The sequence below is a fragment of the Populus trichocarpa genome, chromosome 7, assembly GCF_000002775.5.
Source record: "Populus trichocarpa isolate Nisqually-1 chromosome 7, P.trichocarpa_v4.1, whole genome shotgun sequence".
NCBI lineage: Eukaryota > Viridiplantae > Streptophyta > Magnoliopsida > Malpighiales > Salicaceae > Populus > Populus trichocarpa.
Genome location: NC_037291.2, coordinates 7,876,331 through 7,887,221, shown reverse-complemented (window position 1 = coordinate 7,887,221; position 10,891 = coordinate 7,876,331). Strand labels below are relative to the sequence as shown.

At 33.6% G+C, this 10,891-nt stretch overlaps 1 protein-coding gene across 3 annotated transcripts; it reads right to left on the bottom strand.

Moving 5' to 3' along the window:
- Nucleotides 1–1,659: 1,659 nt before the first annotated feature.
- On the bottom strand, nt 1,660–9,787 carry LOC7462584 (la-related protein 1C). 3 transcript variants are annotated; one of them, XM_002310664.4, is made up of 6 exons: nt 9,045–9,785; nt 7,367–7,895; nt 7,140–7,293; nt 6,911–7,001; nt 3,024–3,095; nt 1,660–2,800 (listed from the first exon to the last, which is right to left on the bottom strand). In XM_002310664.4, the coding sequence occupies exons 1-6, from the start codon at nt 9,507–9,509 to the stop codon at nt 2,480–2,482; spliced, it is 1,632 nt and encodes a 543-aa protein (XP_002310700.2). In that variant the 5' UTR covers nt 9,510–9,785; the 3' UTR covers nt 1,660–2,479. The 3 variants fall into 3 exon arrangements, with proteins under 3 accessions (XP_002310700.2, XP_052310457.1, XP_052310458.1); XM_052454497.1 differs by having other exon boundaries at nt 7,243–7,895; nt 9,045–9,787; XM_052454498.1 differs by lacking the exon at nt 3,024–3,095 and having other exon boundaries at nt 9,045–9,786.
- Between the last annotated feature and the right edge of the window lie 1,104 nt (nt 9,788–10,891).

The following is a 10,891-nucleotide window of genomic DNA, read 5'->3' as shown; positions in this document are numbered from 1 at the left end:
ATTTATTATCACCAAGCTACCAAAATTTACAATTACAAAAATATTATGTAGTCTCATCTAAATAATCATAATGAATTATAAAATAAGCTCAAACTAGAAATGAATTAATATAAATTTAATAATAAAATAAATTTTTAAACAATATCTAATGGAATAGAACAAACTCAAATTAAAAACAATTATTCAACATCAAATAAATAAAATAAAATAATGAAAACAAAGTTTTTATGTTTTAATTTCTTTGTGTAGCCAAAATTTCTAAACTCTCCTGAGTAGTGTTTTGGTCGAAACTTTTGTTTTAATTGCTAGAATTTCCTTTTTTATATTGCCTCCTCTTGATTTTCTTGGTGTGCTAGGAATACCTGCAAAAAAAAAAAAAAATCAAAAGAAAGATCCCTTAAATGCTACCACATCAAATCTTCGTGGAAGTTGAAATTCTTTACTCTAATTCTTCAATAAATTCAAGCCATATTACAAATTCTAGTAGCTCAAACTCATACATAAGTTTAGAGCCTAAATAAATCTCATTTAATTTTTTTTATTTAAAATTAACTCATTATAAGTCTGGATTGATTGTGCTGAAAATAACCAAGAAAAAATGTTTTGTTGATGAATCTGCTAAAATAAAAACATCAACTTCAATCAATTTAAATAGTATATTCTCGAACTCCAATTAACTTGAAATTTTATCATAATATAGTTTCATGTGTCTTAGATATTTTTATAAAATTTTAGCTTAATTCGATTTCTCAATATCACAAGACTGGTAGGCATTTTGAAAGTAAAATTCAAACCTAATTGCAACACTTTGTAATATTGCGGGTGACCCTACCACCGTGCTTAACACCCAATCTGAGAAAGAATTTTCAACTATGAACCCAAAAGCTCGAAATTTAGAAATATATAGATAGATAGATGCAGGGGCAGATAAAAATGCTCACAGACAGGATTTCTAACACATCCCAATTCCCATGGTTTTTCAGTTTTTTTTTTTTTTTTTTTTTAACTTTTAAGGGGAGACGCCCGGTTCCTAGTAACTGGAGAGGGGAATTGAGGCCAGAATTGAAGGAAACCATGACTAATCTTCATCAACTTGTTTCATAGTCTAATATATAGCCGATTAGTAGTTCCATTCGTATTGACTAGTGGCCAAAAATTACACGAAGATTCCTTGCAAGCATCCACGCTAACAAATCACCATAATAGGTTTTCCAGATTGCAGCAAACACTGTTACCCAAGGAAGTGTTTTCTGTGTTCCAAATGATTGTCTATTAGTATTTCAGCTAACATGTAAAAATAACAGCCCAACACTATCATAACCTGTAAGTATTTTCTGTGCTCTAAACTGCTTATTCTCAAAATATTACAGAGTCCACATAACTTCCATAAAACTGAATTCAATGGCTCTCAACGAAATCAATTGATACGACAACTGATCTAATCAACAGAGGCAGTCATCTAAGACACCATGTTTAACTCCATGAAGTTCATTCCATTGAAATCCCCAAAAGACCCTCTCCGACATTTTAGTTGCCAGTGTCATTGACGTGCTGAACAAAATTCTGAGGCAAACAGGCATACCACAAAGTTAACCAAAACTCCAGCTCATTTCAATTATACTTTTATATTGGACGATAAAATAATTAAAACACAAAACATCAAGCAAATAAACCCAGGGCACTGCCACGATTTTATTAATCCTCCCAATAAATAATAATAAACAAATAAAAAGGTTCAATCCGAAAACCGGAACACGTCAAATTCCACAATCTTAAAGTCATATATAAGCATCTAATACCAACCATGTCTAGTCCGACTCTGGATATCTCAACGGCTTCAGGATTGGAAGACCACTTTATGAAGTGAAATCTTCAGACGGTTGGAAGAAGAAGGTATACATATAAATGTTTAACTCTAAATATAACATGTGTGACAAATGGGAATAATCAGAAGGACACCCTGCGACCAAAAATAGAGCAATAGTAGACGTTGCATGAGCTTCAGCATCCTGCAAAAGGCATTCACCCTCCCCCATCATGTACGCAGACACACATCAAGCATGTACTTTGTGCCATCAGTCAAAAATCATGTTTTCCTCCTGGAGTTGGGAGGTAATCTGACCCCAAAGATTTTTAAAAAGTAGCTGAGGGGCAGTAAGGGGAAGTAAAACCAAAATCCCCCCTGTTAAAAACAGCAACATCATGCCACCACAAATAATTATGGCATAAAAAGGAACACCCCCATAAAAACATGCATACCAATGAACTCATGCTACCAGCTCAAAGTCATAAAAGTTTCTTAGTTTTTTTCTCCCTTTATCCCCATCTAATTTGCTTCCTATTTTCCACAAAGGAAACCGTGTTCACTGTGCCAAGGCAAGACCCACTACCTTCAACAAAAATGCAGGGCATTCTTCCCCTCAGTCCCCATCTTCCTCCATGAGTCCATTCAAGTAAAATGCTTGATCCACATTTCACTTTAATTTCTTGCTGAACTGGGAAGATTCAAACCTCCATGAAACCTTATTTCATCTATTCCTTTGCTGCTAGATAGCTGTGACTGGCTATTCAAATCCCCAGACAATGATCTACCAAGAAAAGCTTCAGAATGAATATCTACTTGACTCCTTGCTTTGATGTGGCCAGTAGTCATCTCCTGCGAAGAGATGCCTTGGACATGGGCTGCCAACATGTCATGTCCAGACTTCTCACCATACTGAGGGCTTGAAACATTAGGAAACTGAACAGGAGTTGTCATGATCCACCTCATCCAATCATTTCGCTTCCTTACCTTCTCACCCTAAAACACAAGGAACAGGAAAATGGAATTACAGAAGCTACAACATACACCACATTATTAAAATGTGATAAACTTGGCATGTGCATCTGAGTAGGCTTCTACATTTGAAAGGGTTTGGAATTGAGGACCAGAAACTAGTTAGGATGTGAAAGAACAAAAACATTATTTTGTAATTAGCAAATTTCAACAATAGCAGATATCAATTAAGTACAGAAAAAGTCACCTGCACTTCGACGACACTAGAAGTTCTTATAGCATCCAGTATAACATGGATATTGTCAGTCAAAAGAGAAACCTGAACCATAAGCCACAGGAAGATAGTGTCTTCATGTTAATAGCATATGAAATACAGTAGCAAAATCAAGTCACTGTGACTTGCACAGCAATTAATAAATCATTCATCAATTTCTTTCGATGTCTTGAAAGGGGTAAAACTCAAAATCTGTATACTTCCTACTAATTAAATAAATGCAGCTTGAAGACAAGATTTCTTGTTTAGCATTTCATTTTATAGCTACACACACAAGCATACAAAGATAGGAAACAACCAAACAGTGCACATGCTGACAAGCTTGACATAGCAATAGAGATATCAGAAACCCTCAAAAGTAATTTAAAAGACAACATACGAGAACAATGAAGGAAACACAGCATGTAGTCCTGACCTAAATCCCAATAGATCCTATGCTCATGGAAGCAATCACGGCATTGCATGGAATAAATATTCATGTTTATTTCACAATATATGACTAGATCTGAAAGTGCCGTCATGAAGAATGCCATTAAATCAAGTAAGAAAACCATCACTCCTAAAGACTAAACTTATATCGTCAACATCCCAATGAAAACAGATTTTCATTTAACATCATCTTAAGCACTGAACTGACAATTGGTACTAATTAGGCATGAACCTAAGCAGCAAATAACTACTTCAATCACAAATTATGGGCATTAAAATTTATATCCTGATAATGCAGAAACTCAGAGAAAGAAGCATATGTAAAGCAATGGAAAACTTTGCAATTAAATCTGCATTGCTTCTGTAAGATATTACATTAAGAAATGTAAATAAATCAAAGTCAATATGATATTGCATATAAGTTGTAACAAATCAAAAATACATTTTTATCTAACAGACAAATGAATCTTCATTACAACATATCCCAAGACAACAGCCAAAAAATGAGAAACAAATGTAATGGCCATTGCTATGGACAAGAAGGTTTTGGATGCACATCCAATAATCAAGCTCTATTTATCTAGACAAAATTATTTAACTAACAGACATTTCTCTGGTTGATTGCATCAAGTACATGCACACCTTGCTCACTATCATTGACAGCATCAATTCAGAAAATACAGAATAATAAGGTGGGCCTCCATGCAAAAGTAAGATTGTTCTATTGTAACCTGAAGGCTATGAGCTCAAATTGCAACAGCCACGCTGCAGAGACGGGGAGAAGCACTGTTTATGACTCTCCCCAAACCCTCCCACAATGCAAAGTCCTCATGTACTGCAGCACTCATATTTTGGAAAAAGAGAGAAGATTTTGTGAAAAAAGAAAAATCATTACTGTATAGTTCCATTGTTGGGGTTATTTATCAACGAAAATTTCCATCATTGCACGTACACCAATGTAATTACAAGTTGATGAATACAAAGCTGTCTTTTCCATTTGATGCAGATGACAAGGAAAAAAAAGCAAAATTATTGTATTTTTTTAGTATTTTGATATATACCAGTGTTGTGAATGGCTAAAGACGTCATGCCTGTAAAATGCCCGAGGCGCTAGGCACTCGCCTGAATGAACCAAGGCAATATGCTATAAATTAAAAAATATATTTATGTAATATTATATTATATTATATTATATAAATCTAAAATATGTATCTTTCCACTTAAGAGTAGATCAATAGAAAATCAAAAGAAAATATAAAATACCATAACATAGTCATATAAAGTTATATTTTTCACCCTTAAAACAAAATAAGATAATTCTATGGAGTAAGTAGCCAAATAGATTAAAAAGTAAAACTAAATATCATCATCGATATTCATAAAATTTTCAAAAGCATCTTCATCCATGCTTTCCTCTCCTTCACTTGAATCCACCATATCCTCCATTTCATGATTACAATCCAAATCCTCATCTCTCAAACCATACTGCACTTGAACAGATGTGTTGGTCTCCGAATCCAATTGTTGAAAAAAAAGAGTGTGGCTGGTGTTTCTCTTAGCTTGTTTGGGATTGTGGTAGTGGTAGCGGTTCAAAGTGTTTTTCGCTTAGAAATGCATCAAAACAATGTTTTTTTATTTTTTTTAAAATCATTTTTGACATCAGCACACCTGAAAACATAAAACAAAATTATTTTTAGCAAAAAAAATAAAATCAAAATTTTTGGAAACGCGCCCAAACAGAGCCTAAGTGTCATTCATTGTCTATTTGTCTCCCACTTTAATGATTTTTTTAAAACAAATTTACCCTAATCTTTGTTTTCTACAAAAATAACCCTAAGTTGTTTCTTGTGGTAAATTAAAAAAAATGGGCAAATAGGCCATAACATAAATAAGTAAAAAAAAAAGAAGAAAAATCCAACAAAAAATTATGAAATTCAAGCAAACACTAGCCTTAACACCTTGCACCCACTCACAAGCCGCTCGCCTAGGTAGCACTTCATTGAAATCCAACACCTAAGGCTAATAAAGGTGTTGGGGCCTCACCTGGAGCACCTAGGCATGCGCATCAATGCCTTTTGACAACACTGATATATACTTTTGTAACTTCCAAACATGCTTGAAATTTTCTAGGACGTTGCTTTTATTATATGTTTTAGTCCATTCATAGTCCTTAATTAAGTAGGTTTTTCCTATATAGGAATCTATGTCCTTGTTGAACTTGGAGTACTAGGAACTCTATATAAAAGCATGTAATCATTGAACGAAGAATTTGAGTTTATGAACAAATTTTTCACCTATATGCTTTATGGTTGTATGAAATAATCATCTTAGTGATAACTCCTAAGAGCCTTTAGTACATTTTAGTCCTCCTAGGTGTGACTCTTAGAAAACCTACAAAGGTGCCACTAGCAAACCTATTACTTTCAGCAATCAAACCCCATATATCCCTTATATTTCTTTAGTTTCAATTTATAAACTCCCAAATCCTTTCTTCTTAAATTTAAACCTTGAAATCCCTATCTTCCATGCCCTAATCCACCACAAAATCCTAGTAAGACATAAATCACAAAAAGTTGTCCTGCATCACCATTCATCCATCCTAGTGAAATTTCAGTGGAAATTAATTTGACATTCCTACAAGATACTTTGACATATTATCTAATTCATATCTACCTACATCTGGATTTTCAGCTAATAGTAACTCATGGCCCACAACATTGGTACTTAATCAATAATATAATAGTAAAACCGAGGGAAAAAAGGACCAACCATGCAGCACGTACAAGATCAAACATAAATCTTAAACAATATCAACTCTCAAAAGAAAATAGATAACAGAATAATATTAGGAAAAACCAATTAATCAGCTACAAAGTAGATATTCTAATAGTTCTTCTCAACCTGTAAATGCAGAAAAAAGAACAGGAGAAAAAACAAAGGTGGAACACCGTATTTAAACAACCATGACACTGAAAAGAACATAATCCAGACTCCTAAAGAATCATAACTACTAATGCAAAGAGCATGTCTACAAAAACAGAAAAAAGGCACATTGATACTCCAAAACATGGCAAGTAAATCACACAAGAAAAAATACTTCATTGGAATAAAAGAAGTTTCTAGAAACAACTTCAAGCTTTAGCTTATTCAATGTGATAATTCATCATTGATAAAAAAGACATGACCTTAATATGCATGCTCTAGTTAATACGCATCAAAATCCTAGTCTGAAATGCTAGCAGTAAAAACCTTACACCGCTATTAACTGTCAGTCTGTCACAACAGAAACCAAGATATCCAAAATGAAAAAAAATAAAAATAAAGGGCATATTTGGATAATTAGGAAGCATTTATCAAGCATAGCTATAAACACGAGAGAAAAATTCATCATATAAATAAATAAATACCATGACTACCCAAAAAAAACTCACTTTGTTGAAGCTTGCTATTAATTTAATAGGCACCCAGCCTTGATCATCCATGTTCCTCCGCAAGTATATATCTTTGACTAGATTTTCATTACTGCAACAAACATTTTTGAGGAGCAATTGTAGTTAACTTCCCAATAAACTTCATTGTCCTGACACAAATAAACTACAGGAACATGTGTACAAAAGCAAAATACCAAAGATATAAAAAAGCAGAACACCAAAGAAGCACCTGAAATAATAATCTATCTGATGCAATATCCTAATGTGCAACTGAGGATCTGAAGGGAAAAGAACAGTATGAGATGGTACTGGAGCTGCAATAATAGGCACACCTCTCATAGAACCTGGATGTGGAGAAACATAATACAACGGCAATCCCATATCTGAAAACAGATTGGGATATTAGAGCAGACCCATGTATTAGCCACAACATAACTGTAAACAGATGTGGTTTACCAGGGAAACCCACAAGGCCAAAAGGCCGCACTGGTGGGGGAGCAATAAACGGAGAGGTAGCAGGTGATGGTGGAGGCGGTGGTGGATGCCTCATATGCCTTGGGGCAACTCTTGGTAATGGCTGCATGTGACCATCCCTGCTAAAATTTCGATGAGCATTCCAATCATGATTTGCAAGATCTAGATCATTTCGCCTGCCACCATAACTGTGATGGTGAGAACCATCTCCTCGAGAATGTAGCCCACCATTACGGTTCCTAAATGAAGTGCGCTGCTGTTGAGGATGATCATTAGAGCCACGGGATTGGGAACTCTTTTGTGCGTGATCCCTAGAAGAAGAGTTATTTAAATGTCCTTCCCCTGCTGCGCTCTGTGATCCTGGTGAATGAGTGCCACCATTAGAAGCTGTGTTAACGCCATTACACTTCATTGATTTCTGGCATGCTGGTACTGCATTGTTTGGAGTTGAATTAGGGTTTGCAGTATTGTTAACTTGTTTCTGTGAAGATGAGGATGCAGTCTCAGTTCCCTACATTAAATAAACAACATATATTAAACATGCACCCATGTATGAGCAATCTGGTAATTGAAATGAGTAAGCATTAAGTATGGAAACCCTTCATTTCATTGCTGAATTCAGAGAGAACCACGAGTCTTCCATTTACTTTTTTAGTTAAGAAGGAAGAAAACACACTCATTCATATTAAGTTTATAAATCAATAACCCCAAGTTGATTGAGAAATACCCAAGTACGTTGTTTTGGTGTCCCCGGCTAGTTTGGGATTAATGCTTAGTTGTTGTAGCTATTGTTTTGGTATCTACAGATTCAACAATGCAGCAAAATTAAGATGACTAATCAGGCACCTAAAAACTCTCTCCTGAGTATTAACTTTCTTTCCAAGAATTTATACTACGCTAAGAAAAAGACAGATAATCCTATCATTCCCACTTATCCCATTTGATTAAAATTTAGATAACCAAATACGCCCTGTTTCGATTAAGTTTCCCAGAACCCGCAAAATTGAGACGGGATGATCAATCAGATAAACCTTACTTTGATGTTTGTTTTTTCTACCCACTATACCAAAATTTTAAGCAAGCAAATCCAATAATACATTTTTTGTCCCCATCCTTTCCCAAAATAGCCAAGCTCATTTTAAGGGAAAAAAAAAAGGGAGAGAAATTTTCTTGTTTTAGTTGATACAGCTGAATTAAGAGAGATTAACTGGTACACTCCCATTTTACAATAGTTTTGTTTATAAAACTTAATACACTATGTTAATCTTAGTAGACAACTAATAAATATAAGAAAAACAATATATCTTGCACCCATGCCAAGAATTCAAGAAAATACCCCAATACATTTTTCATCTTTCACTCTTTTCTTAGAACTATATATATATATTTTTTTGTTATGTTTTGGACCCTACAAATTCAAATGCATCGATTAATATAAACAAGTAAATAGCAAAAGAAAAAACGGTCTCTTTACATAAATGTTCTTTTTGAAACTTTACACTCTAATCTCAACTACATTATCAAAAAGATTTTACCATACGATCAAAACAAATAAAATCAAAATATTGCATTCAATCAACTAATACAAAAATAAAATGCATTAAATTAACAAATATTCCATTTTATCGACCAAATGAAATAAAATTAATCTCTATCAAACCTGGGAAACAGAGACAGAAGATGATGATCCATCAAATAATAAACCTTTCAAAGAATCCGCAGATGATTTTGTCAAAGAAGAAACCCTAGCAGCTGACTCAGATAAATCAGGCCAAGAATCAGCCCCCATAACACTCCCAATCTCTACAAGACCATTACTAGCCGTAGATGGCTTGTTCCATACCGGTCTCTTGCTCACATTATTCTCACTCTCCACACTCTCTTTCTCCGCCACGAAAACTGCAGCCGCTTGCTCCGCCTCCGTTGAAGCATTAGAAGAAGATTCCGATTCAACACCACGCACGATTCGTGTCCATGGAGGAGAAACCTGCTTACCGGATACCCGCTGCGATTGGGGACTGCCCACCTGATTGCTGTTGCTGATGCTATCGGCGGCAATTGTATGGCGAGGAGAGTGATCGGCTGCGGTGATGGTGATCGTGTTCGAGTTAGTGAGGGTTGCCATGAATTAAATTACTAAAAAACCAAAGAGTTAGGGTTTGTTTGTTAATGTTAGTGATCAAGTTTTTGTTGTTGATCCACTGAGAGTGGCAAAAAGGAATTAGATTTATGAAAAAAAATTGATATGGGGAGAGAGAGAAATTAGGGTTTCGATTTTTCTGATCAGGTGAGAGAGTGAGATTTTTGTTAAAAAATTTTGGAGATCAAATTAGACAGATCGAAGTGCGACAGTGGTGTTTCTCTCTCTCTGTTTTTCCTTCTTTTTTTTTTTTACCAAATTATACTGTACTTTAAAAAGTGTTGAAAAACATTATTCAATATTGTGTACATTAGCTCGTTATACTGTGGATTACATGCTATTGAATTTGGTTAAGTAGCCGGAGGCAATGTTATTGGGTTTAACTTTGTAGCCATCAAATATTTTTTTATTATTTATATATATATATATATATATATATAGTTAAAAAAAATTGATGTGATTTTCTTCATGTTATATAAAAGTTGAGTGATGATAATTTTTTTTTCATTTGAAGTTGGGTTAAATTTTCTTATTAAAGCATGTTTATTTTTGCATTTCAAAAATGTTTTAAAAAAAATTAATTTTTTTTATTTTTTTAATTCAAATTAATATTTTTTTTATATTTGTGTATTATTTTGATATGATGATATAAAAATTAATATTAAAAAAATATTATCTCACTAAATGTTTTTTTAAAAAATAATTATTACGTGATAATATAATAACTAGCATATTGGTCCGCACTCCGCAGCAGGTCAATAGAAAAAATTAAATATAATAATGTTTGAGTTGGGTTAAAAGCACGGAATCTATTTGCACCATCATCATCTTCAAATAAAGTATTTTCTATAGTAGCACCATTAATAACATATAGCAGAGCAACGTCCAATACACAAGCAACTAATTTCTTTCCCTTTAATTTTTTTCCTTTTAAGATATTTTCAATTTTATTTTTTTTCCTCTTTAAATTTTTTTTCTTCTCTCTTATTGAATTTTTTCATACTATAAAGAGGAAATAAATTAATGTAACTTTTTTTTATTGTACAAAAATTGGGTGATGATATTTTTTTGTCATTTCAGGTTGGGTTGAATTTTCTTATTAAAGCATGTTTGTTTTTACATTTTAAAAATGCTTTTAAAAAAATTTAAATTTTTTAAATTTTTTTCTTTACTTCAAATTAATATTTTTTTTAATGTTTTATATTATTTTGATATGATGACAGACCCAATAAGCCACACCCAAGGCTATTGGGTTTGGCTCGTCAACAAACCCAATAGCATTAGATTTAACTCTTACGTCGGATCCAAGGATATTGGGTCTGGCTCCGCAGCCAAACTTGAGACACTTAAAATCATGCTTCATATTT